At 42.9% G+C, this 24621-nt stretch overlaps 1 protein-coding gene across 2 annotated transcripts in view; it reads right to left on the bottom strand.

The window, feature by feature from the left end:
• Window positions 1–24171, bottom strand: part of LOC119029080 (BMP/retinoic acid-inducible neural-specific protein 3-like) — a 57746-nt gene extending 33575 nt beyond the window's left edge. The window contains exons 1-2 of one of the 2 annotated variants that reach the window (XM_037115653.1): window positions 23494–24171; window positions 5392–5747 (exon numbers count right to left, since the gene is read on the bottom strand). In XM_037115653.1, coding sequence (XP_036971548.1) covers window positions 5392–5609 — 218 coding nt within the window. In that variant the 5' untranslated portion in view covers window positions 5610–5747; window positions 23494–24171. Of the gene's footprint in view, window positions 1–5391; window positions 5748–12237; window positions 12359–23493 lie in introns of those variants that run through there. The other variant, XM_037115655.1, reaches the window with a different exon arrangement.
• Between the last annotated feature and the right edge of the window lie 450 nt (window positions 24172–24621).

Here is a 24621-nt window from a genome sequence, read left to right as displayed (position 1 = left end):
AACTGGGTGTCCTTCACTTCAAGTATGAAGCAATTACTCACTGTTGATGATTTCAACAGCAGCGTTGACAGCAGCTTCAGCAACTTTGCCGCGGAGCTTGTCACAGAAACGATGGCCATAGTCCAGTTCAACACTTTGAATCTCGTTTCGACCTTAAGCGACCAGGAGGGACGCAAATCCTTTTAAAGTCAAATAGAATGTAGGCTTGAAAGGTGACTAGACGTTAAAAGGTTTTCAGCAGAACAGCAGCTATGGTCTGTGAATGAAAGTGGATTCCAGTGGTGGTGAAGTTTTCATGGTGGGAAAAAGGTCAAACCATTAAAGGGGACATCTTATGAAAACCCACTTTTTCAATGCTTGGGCATATACAGTATATATATATATATATATATATATATATATATATATATATATATATATATATATATATATATATATATATATATATATATATATACCTAGAATAATAATACAATTGGAAATCAGAGCTACTGCTCCGAAAGGCTGCCAAAATATGTATTAGTGCTAGCAAAATCTGTTGTTGAATAAGAGTTAAGCATGGCTGTTCTTCTGTTGGAGGCAAAGACCAGCAATATTTTAAAAGGGGACCACAGCGTTGCAACATGTGTAAGCATGAAACCATGGGATATTTTTAACAAGACCAGGGCCAGTAAGTTTAGCACGGGAGCTGCTCTGTTGTTGGCTGCAAGAATCAAGACAAAAGTCTTCATCTACTCCCACCTGACGATGTCGAGACCCAGTGGATTAATCTTTGATGGAAATATTACAGACTTTGTTATATGAGTGAGTGTGTGTGTTTGTGTTTATGTTTATCTTAACCTCACAAGTTCAAGGATGTGTGGATTTTACTACAGACCGCATTATCAATGATGGCCAGTAACTGTACAAGCTCATAAATAGATTAATGCTGGATGTTCGTGATCTGACTTCAGACTTGTAAACTGTAAATTTGACCGTTTTATGTTGTTTTACTCTTTAGTTTGTGGGTCAGGTTGTTGAATTAGGCATTAGCATGTTGCTTGGCTACTCCCAGCTTGGGCAATGTTGTAATACTGATAGACAGTCAAGAGAAACTCTGTGAACGTCACGTCGCATTTGAAGCCAACTAAATATATGTTGGCAACTGTGTTTTTTGTGCCGCTTCTAGCTCAGCTAGCGTTTTAGTTATACTAACGCCTTTTTGCCTCACAGGTATGTATGCGTGTCGCTACTGTGTGTAAATGTATTCAAAAGGCATGCCCTGGTGATAATGATATAGGTATATGTGAAAAGGAAACAGTTTAATTTCCCTGTCAAATTTTGCTTACCTTTGATTAGCACCCAGCAGTTAGCTTGCTAACATCATAGAAAAACCCAAAACTCAAATAGTAATTCAAGGCAGCTGATAACCAAGCTAATTTACATTAATAGACAATTACTTGGGTAATTAAAGAAAGTGGAACAGCTGAGTCCTGATTTGTCTGGAGAGCTACAGCCTGGTTCATGTTACATCAAATTCTAGCAAAAAATAAATAGATCATCGAGTGAATAAAAAACTGTCAAGCATCGAAATTCCTGTTTTTATTCATAAAGGAGTTTTCATACGTTTAGTCTCATAAGTTCACAGTAATGAATTTGTCTTTATACTCTGCTCTGCTCACGCCGGAGGTAGAGTTGTTTTGGGGCACCTGTAGAGATAAGGTACTGCCTTCCAGACAACCGAGGTCACAGTCTGTTCCCCCAGCATCTTAACCTTCACTGTATCTCATACCAGAAATGCACTGGCGCCACGATACACCCAGCTCCCCATATTCTCCCATCAAATGCAACGTGACTTAGGCATGCATGATTCCACAGAGTATTCCGTAGTGGCTTGAACAGTCACAGACCGATGTGTGACATTCAGAAGTGGCAGTACTGCACTGTGTTACTACATGTATCAAGGTTCATCAGATACTTTAATGTAATGTGTCACATCTTCCAGAGTATCCTTTCTTCCCCAGGTCACTCACAAAAAATAATCAACATTATCGTTAGTCTTGTTTATCCATTCTTTAATCAAAGTTATCTAACATAATTAATTTTGATATCAGTATTGAAGCTCAGGTATCATGTTGCAATAGTATCAAAAGATTTAAAATCTGTTTAACCTCTGATGATCGCAATTATTCAAATGTAACAGCCCGAAAGGAGACATCAGCCTGTAACAGGGCTGCTCACTGCCCGCTGCCTGTGTTGAGGGGTTCAGTTTGCTTTTTACGAGGCAGAAAGGTGAATCGACGCCACGTAACATGACTTGCTCCTCCCGCTGATACGCGACGGTCGGCGCCTGATTTTAGAAAACGTAAGGACCTATTTTACACAGCAGGAGCTCAGCTATGAAATGTGGCTCTCTTGAGAGAGAATATTGCAGAGGGCCCACTTTCTTTAATAACAGAACCCTGCTGAATTTTTCATGAGCCAGCTCCAGGTGTGTGCTCCCAAAATTGTCATTGTCATTTTACTCCACCAACACCGGCACTGAAAGAGAGAGCTGTCATTTGCCAAAACAAGAAATCCAGAAGCTCAGCCACAGCTGTATCCCTCCCGTCTTGGGTTTCACATTACTCTCTGAAATCGAATGGGATCGAATCCAAGTGAATTTCAATTTGGGAAGATTTACCGGCTATTTACTTTTTAGGTTAGTTTTTCCTTTTAATATCATCACTATTAATCAATGCCGCATTGTGGTAATCTAGAGGGCTTCAAACACAACCTTGCAGCTGACAGAAGCCTCTCAGGGGATTCTGTGATAATGCAGAGTAATAAGTACTAAGAGCTCACTAATCACTTGGCCACATGATAAGACTATTAATCTTGCCGCCCATGCAGCTCCACTCCGACGGATCGCTGCCTTTTGCCAGAGAAGGAAATATTAAAAAGCTCTAATGCAGCAACCGTTTCACCAAAGCCATAAAGTATCCCCGCTCCGATCCATAGATGTCAGGAACCCTGTCCATCTATTTCCAGAAGCCCAGACAACATCCTCCTAAATGACGAAGGATATGATTCATGACACAATCTCCACTAATTCGGTCGCATGCCGATACCTCAGACTGTGTTGCTGTCATGACAAATCATCATTTTTTCCCCCGCCGCTAATCAACATATTTCAGTTGACCACCTGATCAGGTGACTCCCCCGAGGGGTTTGGAAGGCAGCAGAAGGTGATTTACAGCCGGCTGATGGCAACACGCCCACATGAAATACATCCCCACTTTGTCTGCGAACATTGGCTGTTCTTATTATTACATGAAGCCTTTTCTGCATGACAACGCGGGGGAAAATAATGCAGTCTGCTCGATAACCCTGACTATTGTTTTCCTAAAGCGCACTGTCCGTTGTGTGCGCTACTATAAGATATGCAGTCGCGTTGCACTTTCTCCCTTACATCATTTTGATGTTACAATAAAACAGTTTGCAGGCAGAGGCAGAATGTGCCGCTCATAAAAACCCTCTGCAGCCGCAGCTGTGAACACTGCCGTCACACTACAGCTCAGTGTGCTCAGATGACCCTATCACATACATGCTGAAATGCCCTTGAATGACCTCTTCCTCGACTTTAATCTGCTCCTCAGCCAGCGCATTAGAACAGATGTGCAGATTTGCAAGTTAATTCAACAGAGGCCGATGAAAGTTCCTTTCTTTCCTTTCTCCTCTCGACTTCTTAACTCAACCTCACCTGATCTGACTGCAGTGCATTTCATTGCAAGCAGTATAATTTTCACTAGAGTGCCTCAATAGGGGTCAAGGAAGGACTGGTAGGAAAGGACATCTAAAACACGGCTGACTGTGAACAGGTTTGCAGGAAACATTCAGTATTAATGAAAACACGCAGGAGGTCTGTCTTCCAGCATTAAAGCAGGATGCTTAATCATCGGATTTATACTTCAAAAGCTCTTATATATAGAATCTTTACCCCCCAAACCACCATATACTGTAGACATACACGTGATGAGAGTAATGCTTGTGGAACTGCAGTTGAACCAGAATTGCACCCAGTAGAGTGCATACCTCTGCCATGGCAGTCCACTTTGATTGAGTCAAACCCAATCCAATATCAAAACTGTTAGCTGATAAGTTAAAGGGATATTCCGGTGTAAATTTAATCCATGGTCTAACACACCGTGACACAGAGTAAGATCCCCCCTCGGAGATCATGTTTGCAGACTGCTAGTTTACGTAGTTTTAGCAACCTCAGAAATGACTGCACGATAACAATACACTGCAGTATACGCCCAAAGAAACCGCCATCAAAAAGCCACAAATAATGCTCAGAACAGCACCAAACTTCAGCAACAGTACAAATAGGGTCTCAGCACATAGATCGAGGCACCAAACAGCAGCTAGATTAGCCAGATTGCTATTGTTAAGTGAACACAACTCACCCCTCTCCTGCCACAGATTCCTGTTGTAGGGGAAGCCCTGCGAGACGATTACTGAGCTTCTGAAGTTTGGTGCCGTTCTGAGCATTATTTGTGGCTTTTTGATGCTGGTTTGTTGGTGGCGGTGTATACTGCAATGTACTGTTATCATGCGGTCTTTTCTGAGGTTGCTAAAACTACGTAAACTAGCGGTCTGCAAACTTGATCTCTTGAAGGGGGGTCTTACTCGTTGTCATGGTGTGTTAAAGAAAGTGAGGGAAAAAAAAAGGAAAAAAATTCTTGCATCTGTCCCTTTGTCTGGATCCATACTAAAAGTTAATGGGGTCTATTTTGGGCCATGACCAATCCTCCATCTGGGTTTCCTGGAAGTCTGGTCAGTAGTTTGTGTGTAATTCTGCTGACAATCCAACCAACCAGCAAATGGACACGGCTGAAAACAACATCCTTGGAAATAATAATTATAGCAATCGATCTTCAGCTTTTGCTTGTCAACTATATTCTGTGTAATGGCTGTGCTGACTACATTTAAAGGGACAGTTTGATGTTTTAGGAAGTGTTCCATTCTCTAAAATCTGTTTGCCAATATTCATCTAGGCGGTTGTTTCAAGAGGCACCGCCAGAAATGACACAAGAGGGATAGCTATATCACAGTTTGAAGCATTGGGCCACTGACTAAGCTGCGATATTTAATGCAGAGTGATAACGGGCTATCAGAGTAGCATGCTACCTCCCATACCTTTTTGGTTAGATACTGTAGTGAAGGGCAAAATGTGCGACTTGTGATTTATGAGCACATGCACATAATGGTGTGTGGCCTTTATTTACACGGAGCTAATGTTTCAAGGACAATCTCGGAGGCTGACTGACTGTGGCTGCAGGTGGATTTGTCATGCATATAATAGCAGTAGTGATATAGAGGTAGTAGATACAGTCTAAAGTGCCTCTTCATCCTGCAGTCATGACTCACCTGTATATTTTGTATCTGGTGGAGAAGCCTTGCCGGTTCTTCTCCACAAAGTCGATGTACTCCGGGGAGTGGTGGAAAGGCCCTTTATCAGACAGGAGCCAGTCCAGGGGGCCCCCGGGCTTGTCATTGGGGAGGCTGGCTGTTGCTGCTGCTATTACCGCAGACCGTAAACACACCCAGCAGTGAAGGCTGAGGCTGATGACGCCCCATAGAGCCATCAGAGATGGAGGGAGCAACGGAGGGGTGAGGGTGGTGATGGTGGGCGGGGCGTTCAGCAGCCAAAGCCGCTCGTCGTTAGCTGGCTCCTCCACTGGGATGACCGGGGGACCTGCATCACCTCAACGCCCCCGGAGCACCTACAGGAAAAAACACAGGCATACAGATGAGGACACATACAAACACCGGCATCAGGTAGCATGACACAAACGCTTGCATTTTTAATTGTTTTAGGGGGGTTTAATTACACACGCGTGCCGAGACTTCAATTAACTCCACAGTCAATTTGTGTGGAAATGATTCATCGTTTGTGTATTGACAGGCAATTAATTTTCAGCGAGGTTCAAAATGAAATGACCATTTTAATAATTTAATCACGGGATAAAAAAAAAGAAAAAAAAAATGCTGCAGCTCTTCAAATGTGAGGATTTGATACTATTTCCAATTAAAAAGAGTTATAACTAGTAGGTGATTTGAGGGGGGACAAAAGAGGGGAATCCATCCTCCTCTTTAGCAAAAAGACCCAAATACGTCCCCCTTTGTTAAACCTGCCATCTCTCTTCTGGAGCCAGATGCCATCCTATCTGGACCCGGTCCCGTAACTGATCCATTTTTATTTATTTTTTTTTTTCTTAGCATTCAAGCGTTTCTATTTTAAGTGGCATGGCTTCAGTAGATTTTACGGCACTAGTGGCCGAGGACACTCCCGACCACCTGAATGACTCATGTGACGCAATTGGGCCAATTAAAAATCTGCTTTTGTTGTTAAGCGAGAGAGACAAAGACGAGAGGCAACAACCGGGGAAGGCTGACAGTGAAAACAGAGCTTTTAATTAAGAATGGACTGAGCAAAAGATCAGTATGAGTCATATCTGACACCGTGGACCCCTGCTTAATATGAACATTCGCCTACTTACGCTTGTGAGTACTCATTAACACACCATCTAAAAAATCATTCATTAACTGAGTAACTGTGAGTCACCTTACACTACATAAAAATAACCTTGACTAAACTTTTAAACACCGAGGTAGGGATTCACTCTTCTTGAAAAAGGTCATCGTCTTTTTGAGTTGTTGCCATGTAAAATATGACGGCGTCGTATTTTCATATTACCATCCCATAAAAGCACCCCATCTACTCATCGCGAGCAAATTGGGGTTTAGTATCTTCATCAAAGACGATTCATTATGTGGACAGGAAGAGCCGGGGCTACAGCCACCGGTCCCCAGAGTCTCGTTTTGATCCGCAGCACTCTGAGTGCTCAAATTGGGGAGAGCGTCACAAATTGGGCACTCAACCATCAGTCAAAATGGAAAGAGTGGTTGTGTGGAAACAGGAGAAACATTGCAGAACAGGATGTAGAGCTAAATAGAGAATGCAAGATATCAGAGTCAATGAGTTTGACGCCCTGGTGCATGCTGGGAGAGTCAGAGTACATGATTTGCACACTGTTAATCAATATTATTAGACTGACTCTAATAACCCATTTTAATTACCGTCTTTCTCTGTCAGGCTAATCCAGTCCAAACAAGAATGAACCCTATGGTAAAACTTTAAAAAATGCATATTTTAAACTCCAAGAGAAAGATAAGTAATTTAGATAGTTGGAATTAAAAAAAGTGTACATGGTGTGAACATCGAGATGTGCATGTTTCTTTCATTTGGAAATGGTGTACTTTATACTTTGTATATGTATAGATTATTGCAAGAAAATGAAAATAAATATTTAAGGATTCATCATTGATAAATGTAATTATTAGTGGCAGTTCAAAGATTGATTTCCCTACAGTGACTTTGAGTGTATTTACAGCATACATATTACATTAATGAAATAAATGCAGACCAATACTTGAACCATAAAGTGATCGGCATAAACATAAAGGCTATGTTGAGACCACAAGCCCAAATTCCTTATTTTTTCCGTCTCCAGATTGTATCCAGACAGCTTTTTAGGAAGTCTGGACAGCATAAAGACAAACCAAAACAAACACATGAGCTTTTTTTTTTTTTTTTTTTAATGCATGGATTCTGAGATAAACTGCCGGCTCCACAACTTGACCAGTGACTGTTTGGTCCAGAGCGTGAGATTATCAATCGCACTTTCGCGTCAGAAGGCCGCGTCACCAGCACTGCCGCCTCCGTTGTTACCATAGCAGCCCATGCAGATATGTTGGTTAAGTCTGGACACCGGAAATCAGACCTGATCACTAGCCTGAGAGCACATTTGAAAGACGATACAGATTGGCCTGCAGGGTGTACATACAGCCAAAGGTTCACTAGTTCATTATTCAAATATTATACATAAATAAAAGTAACACATTTCCAATGTGTTTTCCTATCCTATATAATGTATTCACTCCAAATGACAGAAACATGTTGCATTAAATGTGATCCTTTACCATTTACATTTTTTATCTAACTGAAATATTTTTAGTTTTGTCTCACTATTTTAGTCTTGTGTGTAAACCAGCTTCCTCTGAGGCTAGTGAGGAAATAAGTCATTGCGTGAAAGAAAATCACAGCGCTTAAAAAGTTAAATGCATTTTGACATGCGTGAATCATGAATCCATCTGGCCCTGGAGACGGAGCAGTGTAGCTCAAATTTGTTAGGAAACAGTCGTTTGCATTTGTTACGAGTCATCGTTCCCTGCGAGCTCAGATCTTCATGTGCGAGACGGAAATTTAATTTGGGCGAAGAAAGTTTGTCGCGGGCTCGATAAGTGGAGTGAAGTTACACATTTCAGTCGCAGCCTCACTTCACAGAGATATGATGATATAAGAGACTCGCCTGGGCTGCTTCTCAACCGCTGCGACGATTTTTCATTGTTGATTCTCAAATTTGTGATTGTAATTGTGAATTCATCGTCTTAACTCAGCGAGTAATTACTCCTCTGCTGTTTCCCATAAACTGCACTCATACTTTCAGGACTTGCTTCGCTGTAACGCTGCAACCCATCTATTGAGCGTTGGGGGAGTGAAGTAAAGAAACACACTCACACACACACACACACACACACACACACACACACACACACATGCACGCACACAGACGTACTTTCTTTGCTGAAATAAAAGGGGAGCGGTTGCTGGGTTTCATCAGACTCCATGCTGTTCGGATGTTGTCCAGGGCTCACATTATTCTCCATCACCATCTCGAGCCCCGTCAATCATCTCCCCCGCAGTGACACACTCCTTTGCTGTGTGTGTGTGTGTTGGTGTGTGTGTTGGTGTGTGTTTTGAGTCCCATTACGGTATTCCGATGACAATCTGTCAAGTTAACTCAGCCATATGACCGTCTGTGTGGGTGTGTGCACATGTGTGTGGGTTTCAGAAATCATTACTCCCAGACAAAACAAACAGACAGCGCGGGAAGGCCGTGCAGCAGCTGGAGGTGGACAGAGAGAGCAGCGACAGATTCAAAATGTAACACGGAATGCGATTATACATTCATCCAGACAAAGAGACGGAGACAAAGGCTGATTATTGAAAGTTTAAACATGCGGGGAGGACTTTAAATTAAGAGTTTTAATAAGAGGAGATGAGCTGGCACTTTGGAAATTGATTTCAGTCAGACGTCGCTGTCATCGCGCCGCAGAGTCAGTCCGCCTGACCTCGGAGTGTGTGGGAGAGTGTGTGTGTGTGTGCATTTCTGTGTGTATAAAGGTCTTTAGTTTTTACCGTACCATTAATTAAACGATATGTCGATGCAAAACCTTTTTCAAAGTTTTATGAATGGCTCCTTTAAAGGGGCTCTATGTAACAATTTGTAGCAATTTGCATGTATTAATCACTTGTTTTATTGGCCATATGCGAGCAGTTGGAACGTGTATTGAAAAATGAGACCTTCCCCGTGTCTCTCTGCTGCCTGGACGAGCCTGTGGATGATTTGTTTGATGCTGCTGGTCTGTGGACTTCAGGTCGGATTTTCTGTGACAGTCCAAAGGCTGTGACTTAATCCGCCTCACCTCAGTGTCTGGCTCCACTTGGCTAACAGAGAGAGCAACAGCAGATTCCGCTTACGTAACAAAACTTTACAGTAACTGTTTATTCAGCTTCACACAGCTCCCTCTGGAGTTTTGTTCCCCCCCACATGCTCAGAAGTCCTCTATAAGACGTGTAAACCGACAGGTGGAGCAAAAGTCTTAATCTGAGATTATTTTGTCTTTAATAGGGTTTTTCACATTTTTTTTTTTTTCTTTTTTCTCAAAGCTATGTGGTGTTTTCACGTGAGGTAAGCTAAAGGCTTGGAAGTGTCTGGACGCTGTGTAAATCACAATGAAAAAAGAATGCAATCATTCGTAGACGATCTGTGTTTACCAACCACAGTTTTGCGAAGTGTGCAAGAGTCCATGTAGTGATATCCTTCATATAATCACGTGTTTCACAATGTGGTGAAACTCTCTCACATCCCTTTCATACCCAACAATGCTCTCCAGGCGATATCCCTTATTAGCCTTGTTTACCTGTGGAATGTGTTTCTGGATCATTCCACAACTGGCCCAGTCTGTAAGCTGCACTTGCTACATGTTGCATTACCTTCAGAAGAATATATCTATATAAAAATATAAAATAAATATAATATAACAAAATCTGTTTCACAGCAGATGAGGTCAAACACTGAATATTTTCTCTCGGTACTGTTACATGTTTTAAATGTTAATAAAACACTGCCCACACTCTAGGATATAGTGTTAGCAGTTAACAAATCTGCAAAGCACCGATACATCCAAGGCTGATATCTGTACCAAACATCACATTTGCATTAAATGCTGAAATTGGCTGACTTTCACATCAGCAGATGGAGGGGGGTGGTGGCGTTATTACAAGTTAACAAGGCTGCGAAACAGGCGACTGCAGCCTGATACTAAAGTCGTTTTTTTTTTTTGTTTTTTTTTTTTTCTGTTGCAGTTTTTGTGACAACCAGAACAGGTAAGTTATTTCAAGCCAAATCACAAGGCTTTCCTTAATATTTACAGGTGGTTTGGTTGTCTGTAAATCTAACCAGAGCATAAGCACAGTGTTGTCACGAGAAGGACATAGAAAATTCAAACCAAGCAAACACAAAGAAATGTTTAGCTTTTAACTTCTCTGTGGTTTTGAAGAGACATACTCAGGCAACATTATTTCTTGTGATTCTTATGATTAGCAAATGATCACATTCTGTTTAGTCGACATTTTACACTATGTTCTAACACTATTTTTTGGAATCAGGGTTGTGAGTTGAAAGTAAACCCCTCTTCAGTGTTCACACTGTCATTGTTGTGATTTCAGCCTGCATCCACCATAAAAACGACTGAATCCAGACAAAGACCACACAGCACGCCCCACGCAACATAACAACTTCTTCCACCAGCAGACACAGATGTTGTCTAGTTCTTGACAGGCAGAACGGAGCCCAACAGGTAGACGGTGATTAGAGTCAGATACCTCCTACAGTCCCTCGTTACTGTACCGAAACAGAAATGGACATGCATCAGAAACTGTTTGTGTGCATTTCTCTACTGACGAGCCACAGGAACAAAGCAGAACGCTAGATTTGGATGCGACGGTGGAGGTTTGTCAACTTTATGAGAGTGAGGTGAAGTCTGCTGGAACGTGGCTCCGTGCTGAAACCTGAAGAACGCGAATAAATAAATAAAAGTCTCGATCATAGCACCCTATTGCTTTATTAGTTGGCTTGCTGTTTTGTTTCCTGATCCTGACCCCTGCTGTGTACTTGATTAATCGATTAGTCGATCAAAATCTACATGTGCTGGTTCTAGCTTCTTAAATGTGAGTCTCTGCTGCTTTTGTTTGCCATTCACTGTGTAGTAGTAAATAAAGAGCCATGGGGTTGGGGACTATCTGTTGAACATAAGCAATTTCAAGTCATCGCTTTGGCAAACGGTGATGATTTTACAGGCTAAAAGATGATTTGTGAAAATAACCATCAGTTTAATCAACAATGAAAATAATCATTAATCGCTGCCCCGCACCTCTGTATAATCTCGCTGATTAAAACGGCCGCAGACCGATCAGACGGCCAAAGATGATAATGAAAATATAAAAATTAAAAACGAAATGACACACAATAATATTTTATATCCCAACTGTCAACACCAACTGGTCCAGACTGTGATGAACTTAGTCCAACAGTCATTATGCCAGATCATCATCGCCACTATAACCCAGCATGCCGTCCTGCTGCCTGGCCCAGGCCGCAGTCTAGTTTCAGGATGGCAGCTCTGACATGTACACATTGCACTTGATCATCTATATGGCACAACATGCAGGCACGGATGTGGCACGATCCTGCACAGCCCTGAGAGGAAAGTTCCCCCCGACTGAAATGGAGCAAAATCTCTCAGATACTCTCACAACTTCTCTCTGTTGTTGATGCAGTTTAAACTGTGAGCGAGTCCTTCAGCAAAATCTGTTCTCACTCCAGCAGTGCTGAATAGTTTATTCGCACTGAGACGGAGGACCTCTGTCAGCTCGGCTCCTCTGTTATCTCCCGCCATGCTCTCTATTCGAACTCCAGCATCACACTGTTCTCTCCATTCCTCCAGCAGCGGAGGGCCGCACGGCGAGCGGGGGTAGCGCTCCGCGCGAGGTTTTCGACAAAAAGTGACACCGAAGATGTGACTCACCGTCGCGTAGTATCGCGTTCGAGTCTGCCGGTGATGTATGATAACGTCCGATGGCGCGCCTGCTGCACTAAAACAGCTACAAGTGCCTGTTTGTTGGCTGAATCATCCACTTTGTCCAGACGGTAGCTGGAAACGCCGCGCTCGCTGTGCACGGTGCGTGTTGTGTACGCGGTGACCTGACTCGGAGGGGAGTCTGTGGCGTGTTAATATCAAAACAGGGCGAGGAGGTCACATTAAAACACTCTAATCCTATCATCCGGCAGGCAGTCGTCCAAAAAGCTGATGCAGGGAAACACCGGGCTCTCTCTGTTCCCCGCTGCCCACTTGCTCTCTTCTGCTTCCTCCTCTCACCCTCCTTTGTCTTTGGCTTCTGTTGTCTCTTCTTCCTCAAACATCCCACTCTGTTCTCCCTCTGCATTCTAAAATACCTCTAAACCCCCATTTTTGACTCACATCCTTTTTTTTTGTTTTTTTTCTTGTTTTGGTTTGTTTTGTCACACACTTGCTATGACAGTCCTGTCAGTAAACAGTCATTGTTTTCAGACAGGTCTGCGCCAGCCTTATAATCACATTATCGGCCCGAACAAAGCCATCCGCTAAGCCTTTGTTATCAGCTGCCTGGGTGATATCAGATACACGCCATTTTCACTTTACGAGGGCATTATGTCACGTATTTCCAACCCCTTCCGTAAACACTGCTTTTCATCAAACAACGCTAAAAATGCTCCTCCTCGAGGCAGGAAGCCCTCACATAATCTAGATACGGCAAATCAAATGTTGGGTGATACAACAAGAAGGAATTTTCAATTCAGGCAGAAAACAAGCACCGGGGCTCCAGTGGATCCACTCAAATATGATTTTGCGCAACGTGGGCCAGCAGTAACCCGAGGCTGTTTGGAACCTCCGTATGAAATGAAAGCTCTGTTTCTTCCTGTGAGGTGCAAATGATGGGGGGATAGATTTTCCCCTCCACGAATGTAATGAGGACGTTCGTCCCCTGAATAGGGAAATGCCGAGAATATTAACGGTATATTAAATGGAAGCTGTGGCATCGCATGGCAAACGCAGTCTTTCACCAATTATCCGTGTGGAGTTTAGCCATCAAGTGACTGTTTTTGTTTTTCTAATCTTTTCGCCATCTCCTCCCGGATCTTTGTGAAAACATGAAAACACCGCCAGGCATATTCTCAGAGCACCAAGGTAATCAAAATTAAAAGTTAAATTAAAGAAAACCTTGTGAGCTTTCCGGAGCACTTCTCCCCGCCTTTGAAAATGTTACGGTGCCCTCTAGGCTGAGGAACAGCTCTCTGGCGTAAAACTGACAGTCAGCGTGTGTCCCCGTCCACAATCACCTAAGTCTCGCCTGGGATGCACGATTTTTCCTTTGACGTGTTTGAGGCAAGGAGAGCACAGGGATTGTAATTCATCTGTTAAACGACAAGGTCCTGTTATTCTTCAGAGGAGAACGATCCGTTCAGAAGTCTTTTTTTTTTTTTGTTCCGCCAGTTCGACGGTGGAAGGAGGTTGTTAAGCAAATGGCCATCTGAGTGAAGTACAGCCAAAAGTGGATCAAACTCTACAACATTTTTTTACGCCCACTGCCCGTCATAATGACAGGCTATATCTAATAAGCACCGCTGAAAATCAAATACTTGAGCGGCAGAAATACTTAACGAGTCATCTGTGATTATTCTCGTCATGGGCAAAGTTGAACGTATTATTACTTGACCAAAAGCCTCTGAGAATCAACAGTTGAGTAAATACTGCTTTTTTTTTTTTTTAGTTTTCTTTTTTTTTTCCTCATACAATTTTTACTTTCAATTACAGCTATGTGCATCTCTCTCTCTCTCTCTCTCTCTCTCTCTGTCCCACTCCTCCTGTCTTTTCACTCACACTCCTCTCTGCTGGACTCTCTTCTGGCTTTCAGTGCCTTGCAAATGTGCTGGATGTGGACTACCCAGTCTGTCCTCATCAGAAAAAAAAAAAACAAAACAAACTTGCACTTAGGTTGATTGTGCGAGCAGTTTATCGTGACCCATGTTAATATTTCTTGTTAGGCGGTAAACTCTAGTGGCTGTGGTCATTATTACAGGAGCAAAACAGTCAAGTTAACCTATGTAACTTATGCCAGTTATTTAATGACGTGTGGTAGTTACGGCAGTGACGTGACGTGACTTAACTTACGTGAGCATTTTGTGCCTGAACCCAACCATGACTGTTTGACATTGTTAATTAGCCAGTCATATTATGTGAATTGCTTGTTAGTAAGCTTTATATTTCAAAGTCGCACCAAACTTTACAATTACACATTATTGCCAACTTGACTGCCGAGCCTCTATTTTGAATGTCTAACCAGATGTTGCATAGTACATGTTATTGCGCTTCAAACTGACTGATTTGGAAATGATTATATACGTCATTTTGGGGGTCACTGGCAATCAGTTCAGGTGTTGAGGTGTGAGGATGTCTTGTGATATCCGTACTGTTAGGGGCCCCTCATGGATCATTGCTCACTTACTTGGTAAAGTCTTCTATCTAAAATCTATACTTTTCTTGGTCAAATCTGTATACATTCTGTGGCCTGTCCTCTTCCAGATCAGCATGGTGGAGAAGAAAGTTGCCGTCCTCCTCGACCCTTGAAACATGTATTTTATAATTAACCTAAGATATGATGAGATATTTTCTCATTGTAATCTTTAAATTATTTTCCCCTGCTAGAGGTTTTCTCTGAGGGAGTTTTTCCTCACTCAAATCAAGTATCTGAGGATGGAGAGTGTCATCCACTGTACAACTTTAAAAGCCCACCTCGGCAATATGTTGAGCTACAAAATTAAATCAGCTTGACTTGACTTATATAGTGTAACTTATCAAATGCTTTTAAAATGAAGTTCTCCAAGAAAGGGTCTTGTCAGCCTCGTATGCCCCCGATAAAGTGAAACAGCTTCACACAATAAGTTCAATCAGGGAATGGAAGCAGCTCTTCAAACATAAATTCTGGTTGAAATGCAGGAGTCAGTGTTGGAAAACATCCACACCAAGCAGAAGAGAAAACATGATCATAACCTAAAACATATCTGAAAATGTTCTTCCCTCAGGCACGAGGTTAAAAAAGTAAATGAAATGCTGAAAGGGCCTAGTCAAAGGCATTTTTTTATTACAAGGACTACTGGTGGTTACATCATGCACAGTGTGGGCATGATATGTCCTCCAGCTATTTGGAACCTCTGTGAGGAATTACATATCTCTTTGTTTTTTCCACGTTTTATCTGAATGATCAAAGGATCAAGAAGGATGCATTCAAAATAAAATAAAAAGAAAAGTCCGTTATAATGTTTGTTTCCCGTCTGACGCCGCAGTTAAAGTGTTGTTAAATGAGCAGCGTTGGGGAAACAAAATAAATGTTCAGCGTGTCAATCAGTCAAAGAGGTACTTTCATTGAAGCTGTGATTGCTGATATTCTTGACATCATGTGGTTTCATATTATGTGATTGATTCACAGACTACTTGAGGTAAATTATCCAAATTGCCAGTGTTGAGTTAATATCTCAGTCGATTTTGCTAAAGAGAACATATCCAAAACAAGCTTCTTTATTGGCCTCTTCTACGAATCTGCACTTGTGATGAATGGATTTATCTGTCTCTGTAACTTGTGTGCCAAAATGACACGTATTGTTCAGAGATATAGGAATGGACTCCAGTGTTGAATCCTGACTCTCCTTTTTTTTTTTTTTGGAGAATGTGCTAAGCTTGATGAGATGTGGGAACTCCCAAGCCTGATCTTTCTTGAGAATTTCAGCAGCCGTTCTCATTGGAGACTGGGACAAAGCAGAGCATTCAGCCTCTAAACATCTGCTCGCTCGGTGTAGGATGCCAGTTCTGTAACGGTCACCTACCTGAGCTTTTTTGTGTGTGTGTGTGTGTGTGTGCACCTGTGTGTGTAGGTGCTTGCATGTGTGTGTGTGTGTGTGTGTGTGTGTGTGTGTCTGTGCATGATTTTCCTGCGGTGTGTGTGTGTGTGTCCCCTTATCTGTGATTGGAACGCTCACCGCAGCAGATCCTCTTTGTTGGCACCTCAAGTGTGGAAACTGAAATGATTCTTGTGTTTTGTGAAATGCTCTTTTTGTGATATCTCGCAAACATTTGAGGAAAACAATGGTAGGAAACGAGACGCGGGGGGGGGTTGATTACAACATTTCATTAGAATTTCTTCAACAGGATCCACTTTGTAACTTGTCTGCGAGCCAACCCCAAAACCATCCTCAAAAGTGGGGGAACAGGAACTGATAAACTTTACATCTTCCCCTCTGTGCTGACTAATGAGGTTTTTGGCCCTAATTAACCCAGTTATCTTCCCTCCTACAACTGTCAACAATACCTCTCATACCAGCGCCAGGGGTAAAAACCCAGCCTTTGTGAAATTATAATATATGACTGCCAGTCGCACTCATCCGGCTGTCTTACAAACAAATACAAAGGGATGAGCTCCCACGGTGTCTTGGGAAAAAAGACATCAAAGACTCCAAAAAAAAAATAGACACGATGTATGCGCTTACACGCATCAGCATGAACGCACATTCGCAGATTCGTAAACACGCATATATATGAGCAGCCAGTGTGAAGATTCAAAGTGGTAATATATGAACAGCAGTGATAGCTTTCTGTGGGGAAGGTCAAATGAAAGTGTGTGAGTGTGAGGGTGCGCTTTTCTGCACAAAACTGTTGTGTAGGTGTCGTGATGGACAGCTCTCTAAAAAAAGAGAGAGAAAAAAATAAAATAAAATAAAATCCTCAAACCGCCCGAGACGTACTTCTATAAAATCACTCCAGCGCTGTGGTCCTCAAATCCAACAAATTCAGATTCAGTAAGTCATTTTTTTTTTTTTTTTTTTTTAATAAGTTCTTCTTTTATCGCTGTGAAATCTGACTTAAACTCTGACGATTTGCATTTTGGCTGCAATATTTTGTCATCTCCTATAATCCTCTTTGTATGTAAATGAGTTTTAGTGAAGTCACACAACAAAGGAACTTATTTACATGTATTATCTGCAATGGAGTGCCGCCTCAATAATGTGGACTACTGTACATGGAAATACTGTATATTTTGACCCACAACACAGCTTCCGTAAACCTTGTGTTCTGTTAATTTCCTCATTACTCAGGGGTCCACAGATGTCCTCTCAATGTAAGCATAACAAAAATAAGCCCAAATCGACCAATGTTTAATGCTGTCTTTTCTTCTGACCTTATCAAACCCAGTGCAGCAGTGTATTCAAGCGGGAACCGTTCTCTTCGCCACAAACTGGGCTTGCACTGGATTTTTAGAGAGACTGTCCTCTAAGAGGAACAGTGGCGTGAGTCATTTCAGAAATTGTCCCAAAACGACACATATTTAGGTCAAGTGCAGCAGCCGGAGTAATTATGTCAGAAAGAGAGGATGGAAGTTATACAGTGGCAGTCAGAAGCCTGTGCAGAGAGGTGGTCAACAACAGCCAAGTACTTATTTTAACCCAAACCATGATCCTTAAACCGATAACTTTCAGCAATGATTTGTTTGGACAGTACAGAGAATAGTAGTCCTGCTAATTTAGGGCAGCATTTGCAAAGGCAGATACAGTGCATTCAAATGTGTACATGTAATATTTTACGTTTCACTGACATTTTACAGGTGTATAAAATGACTTTACTGAGGCAGAGGGCACTGTCGTGGAGTTACAGTCAGGATAGAGGGCTGCCATGCCAGTGACCACCGTTCAGTACTGCGTTTCAACATGAAACCATCGGTGTTTTCAAGGAGACCTCGGATCAGTTACCAGCTGTGTTTAAGGTGACATCAGTTATGTTTGGTTGTTTCTAAAGAGCATCAACATGTTAGACGCACTTTAATTTGACTGATGAAAAACATGAATCACATGACATGACAATAAATGACATTTATTACTTTTAGATAAGAAATATACAGCCTGTGACACTGTTTTATGCTTCGGGTCAATGAGTCCCCAGAGAAGTCTGCAAGATAAACCCCAAACATGCAAATGCAAATAAGCGATTCTCATTAAATTAGCAAAAGCCACAAAGTATCAAGCTCATAAAACGATGAGAAGTGTGTTTTATTTTTGACTGTCAAAGACGATATGGCTCTCCAAGACCCCAAAACAGGGCTCAGTGCAGTGAGCGAGGGTGGTACAGGGTTATGTCCTGAATCTGTTCGCTCTGTGTTTGCTCGCTGTCTGTTTGTTTTCTCCATATGAGACGAAAGTGTCCGATCAACAGGGGAGCCAGATACCAGATAAGCTAATAAACCGGCCACAGCCACCGCCACAAATGCACTCTTGGACTTTACAGTAGTCCAGTTGATTATAGTGTTCGCCCCTAGTCACATCAGACACAGTGTCTTTGTAAAATCTTTCCAAAATAAGACAGTAGCTTGTCAGGCCGGCGATGCTCTACAGCGGAGGTCAACTCGGCCAGCGTGGAAACGGATCAGGCTGACAAATCCCTCCGCTCACAAAAGCAAGATGAATATTTGGCTACAAGAAGCGCTAAAACTGATAACAAACACAGCGCTGTTCCCAATGCAGCGACAATTCATTATGGAGGATGGATAGCAGCAAGCACAGCACAGTCACCTCACACTCTGCCATCAACAAGTTCACATCATTATGTAAAGAGACGAAAAAAAAGATTCAAAAAGAAAAAAAAAAGTTCCCTCTAACGCCTCCGGATCAATTCTAAACAAACTTCTATTTTCTAGCGCTGACGATCGATGTAACTATGTTAGTGCAGGCAGGAAGTGAGCGTGTGTGTGCTTTTTTTTTTCTGGATTGTCAACAGAGTGTGTGGTTTTGTTCTCCACGATGGCTTGTGCAGCAACTGAGGATTAATTATTTAGGCGGATTCAATCAATTACCCAGCTCGTGGTCTCTATCAGCATCTATATGTGTGTGCATGCGTAGGTTTCAGCAAGTTAAAATGGAGCGTGCGATTTTTAATCTGCGAGGGTGTGTGCAGTAAATCACCACAAGCCACAGTACATAAAAACCGAAGTTGAAGGCAAACACCGGAAAAGTCACCTTAATGATTGCTACCCAGACTGTAAACTTCTCACTGGCACGTTTTTATATGGCTGCATATCACAGAGTGGCCAAAGAACATACAGAGAGCGGAGCTTCTATAAATCACAGTAAAACACAAATAGCCCTCTTCTGCTGGTGGCCTTGTGCAAACAGGAACAGAGGCTGCTCTTAAATTAAAGGGACAGTTTCCTTCGTCAGCCCTCTCTCTGGCTTTTTCTTCATCTTGTTTGTGTCTCGTGCTGCCACACTGGCTTCATGAATACCCACAAGTGAAACAAATTAGACATTAGTCTCTGCTGGTCTTACTTCTTTTTTTTTTTCACTGAGGAAAAAGGGGCAGGAGATGGAAGAGGCACGGCGTGCATCAGACAGTAGTTTAAACACCATCTTGTTCGAAGCTCATCATCACATCATTCTTTTACACTAACAGCTAACTGGTTTATCTTTAACTGATGCCCCCTATGTAAATCTGAACTGAGGTGAACACATGTTGAAGCTGATGGGTTCTTTGTTCTGTTGTATCTTTGTTTTCCATCCTTTACTTCATGATTGCATGTCCCCTTAAATGTAGAAAACATTAAAAAGAGCTCTGTTTTTTTGTTTTGTTTTGTTTTGTTTTGTTTTTTTTAATATAAATCACATATTAATACTGTTTAACACTTGGGTCAGAATTAGGGTTGGGGGTTAGGGTTATACGTTTCTTTATGTTACAACTTGAAGGTTCTTCTCAAATTTGACTTGTGACAATGCTGTGCTTATGGGCTGGTTAGGTTAAGGTATAAAAACTACTTGGTTAGGTTTAGGAAACAATCGTGTTTTGGCTTCAAATACCCTTTTTGTTCATCACAAACAGGGTGGTGATGTCTTGAGATCTCAAAATTCCAAATGTTGTCAATCAGGATTAGAAATGCAAATGTTGAAACGCTGAAAAAAAAAAATAAATAAAAAAAAAAAAAAATATATATATATATATATATATATATATATATATATATATATATATATATATATATATATCCAGCAGATTCACACTCACAAACGCCCATGATTTGTCTTGAACTGAGGCCACTGACTTGCCTGACGTGTTTCCTCTCCCACCTCCATGCGTGAAAATCAGGTCATGAAAATACAGTGTGAGGGTGACGTATGTGCATGTGTGACATGCACAAATGTGAACGCATCAGGGGTTTGCAAAACTGTTAAGCGATGACATTTCATCCAGGTGACCTGGCTGAACTTTAAAACCACTGCACCCAACTTCCCATGTGGAAAACACCAAGTCACTGGTTCTTCTGAAGGCAGTTTGAAAGAGGATGTGACTTGACATATCTTTTGGTGAAATTACACAGGGGGGAGAAATAAACGCCACTACGAGAATGAGCTAAAAAAATACAATAAAAACGTTCCTACTTGCTTGGCATTGCTTCGTTCTATTTGGATGTGTCTTACTTTAAAGCAGCACTATATGCGTTTCAGGAAAATTGCGGCTGATTGCTGAGTGCCTCCTGGAAGGCTTTGGCTTGGTGGCTGAGGTCGACCGCCAGTCCTAAGCATCAGTATTCAATGACCTATGGATTAGACTCAACAATCAACAGTCATTCACCAGAAATGATTGTCCGTATTGTTCCTTGAAGTGTATTGAGATCATTTCACTAAAAATAAGACAAATCTCCTTGGTAATGATTTTTGGGTACATCTGAGTGGGTAGTCAGTGTCGGTGTAAGGTTTTTGGCCGTGGTTACGACAGCTGAATGTATGGCACTCGCCTGTTTTAGTGAGAACTCTGCACTTGATTTGTTAAACATAATGAACATGAGTGCACTACTTTTTTTTTTTTTTTTGTGACGGGCTGCAAATCTGCTGTGAGAGCAGTCTTTGTGTCCGTCCATCAGTATGTGCCTTCACTGAATATGTTCAGACTCAACATTCAATTACCAGCTGCCTCATCGAGAGATTTTAGTTTAATGCCCCAGGCCCACTTAATCTGGGATATTCTGTTTTAACGCCCTAGTCAGCCTGAAATCCTTCAATGAGACGATTTTTCCCTGTTTTTTTTATTTTTTTTTATGATCTTCTCCTCTGGCTTTATTCTCATCTCGTCTTCCCTTCCCTTCTCTCCCTCCTGCCGCTCTTCTCCATCACTTCAGATTGAAGTCAAACTCGACAGTTTGCTCATTATCATAAAATAATGGGCCGTGGACATTGAGCAGATCCTGGCAAAACTTGACCCTGAAATACCACCAAAAGCCCGCGCGTCCCTTCTTTTTTTCTCTCCTTTTCATCCGTTTTTCCTTTCTTCTTTCCTTCCTCTCTATCCATCCCCAATTTTCTTATTTCAGACTTCATTTTCTTTTTCCTTGCCTCCTTCCTCCAACTCCCACTTCCCTCCAAATAGCTGTCATGATCAAATACACTGCAGTGGTATTTCTCTCTGCGAGGGGAACTCATTCATTAAGTCAAACACTTGTTAGCATTCTAGCCCCCATCCCACCCTGCCCAATTTACCCAACGCTGAGTGATGGAGGACAATTTTGCATCAAACTGAAACTGCATTTACTCCGAAGAGTCTTTTCACTGCCTTGTGATGTGTTTACTGTGGTGGCGGAGGAGGATGGAAGGGCTCGTGTTGTCTCCTCCCTCCTCAGCCATCACACCCACGAACAGTGTCTCACCCAGTCCAATGAGGCAGCCAACACTAAACTGTAAGAACAAGGCGCTCTCTCAGGCATGTAATTCCTCCTGTTGGCACTAGTCTAGAAGCCTATAGATGGCTCCCTGCTCAGACACAGTCGCCATGTAGAAGTGTTTTTCAAGCTCAATTTGCCTCCTCTCGGGTACATGTCCATCCCAGGCAGCTGGTCCAATCACCGACAAAAGCAAATGTGCTCTCGCACGAGCAGCAATGGCAGTAAACACGCCGGCCGGCTGGACGGCCGAACAGCGAGGAAATGCAGAAATGTGTTGAGCTGTTGACTTCTTACTTTGTGCGGGGCAGGTGAGCGGCACGAGGAGAGAAATCTCTCCTTTCATGGGAGGAGACAGTGTGCCTTTCAGGCCTGGACACGGTCGGGTTCACCAGTCTCCGAGGATAGATGAGGACACCGCTGAACAGTGGCCCTGTTGTGGCCCTATAAAAAGTCAGAGGCGGTGGCACTGATGCTGGCAAGTGGCAATGAGGAATACAGCAGTGATTCACTGCTTTTCTCCAGCATGAACCTGACAGAGTGGAGGATTCACTCTGAGATAATGGTTTAATATAGAGTTGAATTTAAAGATGAGTACAAACAGCACCTATGCCAGCCTGCCCTTGAGCCAGCATGATTGCATTCAAAATGTTATTTGTTTGCTTCGAGGGCATTTGGCTCATTAGCCTCCACACGACGATCCCATAAGGCTGCCCTGACTCATGTGCCTTCTTTGAGGGTGATGGCTTGAGGGTGAAATGTATAATTACGAAATCAGTGGGACTTTTTTCTTTTCTTTTTTTTAACCCCCCCCTAGTTCTTTTCCCTGGCTGGGAGCGAGCTGCCTCGCTGGTGTTTGGCAAACGGTGCACCGTGTGCGCATCGGTGTTAGAGATCTGATCCTCTACAGGCGAGGATGCCAGCACACCCTAAGGGATATAGATTAGAGATGTTTGTTGGAGAAAAAAGGCAGAGAAAGGGTGGCAGTGTGTGTGTGTGTGTGTGTGTGTGTGTGTGTGTGTGTGTGTGAGAGAGAGAGAGAGAGAGAGAGAGAGAGAGAGAGAGAGAGAGAGATGGGGCAGGTGGGACAGAAGCAGATCAGCGATGGAGAGAGATGAGTCTGATTTGTGCTCCGTGAAACTGACAAGGCATGAAAAGCAACGTTGTACATGCTCGCATGCATGTGCAGGTGTGAAGTCTGCTTAGTGTGTCAGTGTGTGTGTGTGTGTGTGTGTGTGTGTGTGTGTGTGTGTGTGTGTGTGTGTGTGTGTGTGCGTGCGCTCGCATTGTTGTCAAGCCCCTCAGAGCGTTCCCTCCATGTAACAGCACAGCAGATTTCAGAGTCAGGGCAAGCACAATGCTCCTCTGTAGTCATGTCCCACAGCGGAATAAGCAGCAAAATATCCACAGGTAGGTAAAGTGCGCGTTAAGGCGCCCGACTTCATCTGCACACACATCCACATTAGACCAAAGACAACTGCGTAATGACGGGGACTCACCGCGGTTTGGAACGGCAGATAAAGTTCAACTCAGTATTTCCCATTCTCTCGCTGAATCTCGGTGACTCTCAGCTGTCGCCACTGTGGAGGAACTCATTTCACAGTTTGTCGGGGTTCGGCAGCAACTCCGCGGAGACAAAACAGCCCTCCGCAAAAAAGACAAAACACCCGAACACACACACACACAAACACACACTCAGGGATCCGGAAAAAAAAACAAAAAAACAAAAAAAAGAAGAAGAGGTGAAAGTAACCGGAGAGGAAGGCTGCTCCGGACCAATCCGTCGCACGGTTCTACACCAGTGAGAAACTTTGACTTGGGCTCTGGAGCGGGGAGGCGGGGGTTGAAAAGTCGCCTTATCCCACTGTAATTCACCGTTCCTAGAAGCAGAGGCTTTGACCTTTCTGGGGATAATGACTTTACAAAACGAAATCATCCAGCAGGAGATGTAGTCAAGAGGAGAGGAGGAGAGAAAAAGGAGGAGGAGGAGGAGAGAGAGACTCAAGGAGCGCAAAGGGGCTGTCGATTAGAAGATTTAGAAAAAGACGCGTTTGCGCATTTGTGTCAGCCAGAGAGCGGCGGCGGGGTCCAGCGTCGGGCAGATGCGACGGAATGCGGCTACCGGGACGCGGACAGCCGCCCCACGAAGATGGTTAAATATCCCGTTCTGAAATTCCACCCTTTTCTTTTCCCCCCCTTTTTTTTTTCTCTCTCTCTCTCTCTCTCCTACTTGACCCGCCTACTCCGCAGCGCTGTACGGAGAGAGGAGCGCAGCGGCGGAGCAGCCAGACGAAAGTGTAGGTAGGCGCCCCGGCAGCAGACAACAGGGCACGGGCGCCCCAGCTCTCCCCTGTGCCCCTCTCTCACTTAGTCACATGTTTAAGACACAAGTAGCCCTCTGTAATAGCTGCCAGAGGAGGGAAGAGCGTGGCGGGCGACGTGGGGAGAATAATAACACGCTTTTTTTTTTTTTTTGGTCACAGTCTCCATCTCTGCCTCTCAGTTTTAAATGAAAAAAAAAAAAAAAAGCCACTGGTGCGCACTAAGCGAAATGACACCCTCGCCATTAACTTTACGCCCCAATCTAGTTCTTTTAATGCCGCAGTTATTTATAAAGATCTGGGCAT

This window comes from Acanthopagrus latus, chromosome 11 (assembly GCF_904848185.1).
Source record: "Acanthopagrus latus isolate v.2019 chromosome 11, fAcaLat1.1, whole genome shotgun sequence".
NCBI lineage: Eukaryota > Metazoa > Chordata > Actinopteri > Spariformes > Sparidae > Acanthopagrus > Acanthopagrus latus.
Note: the sequence above shows the minus strand (reverse complement) of the source record. Positions and strands in the feature narration are given on the sequence as shown.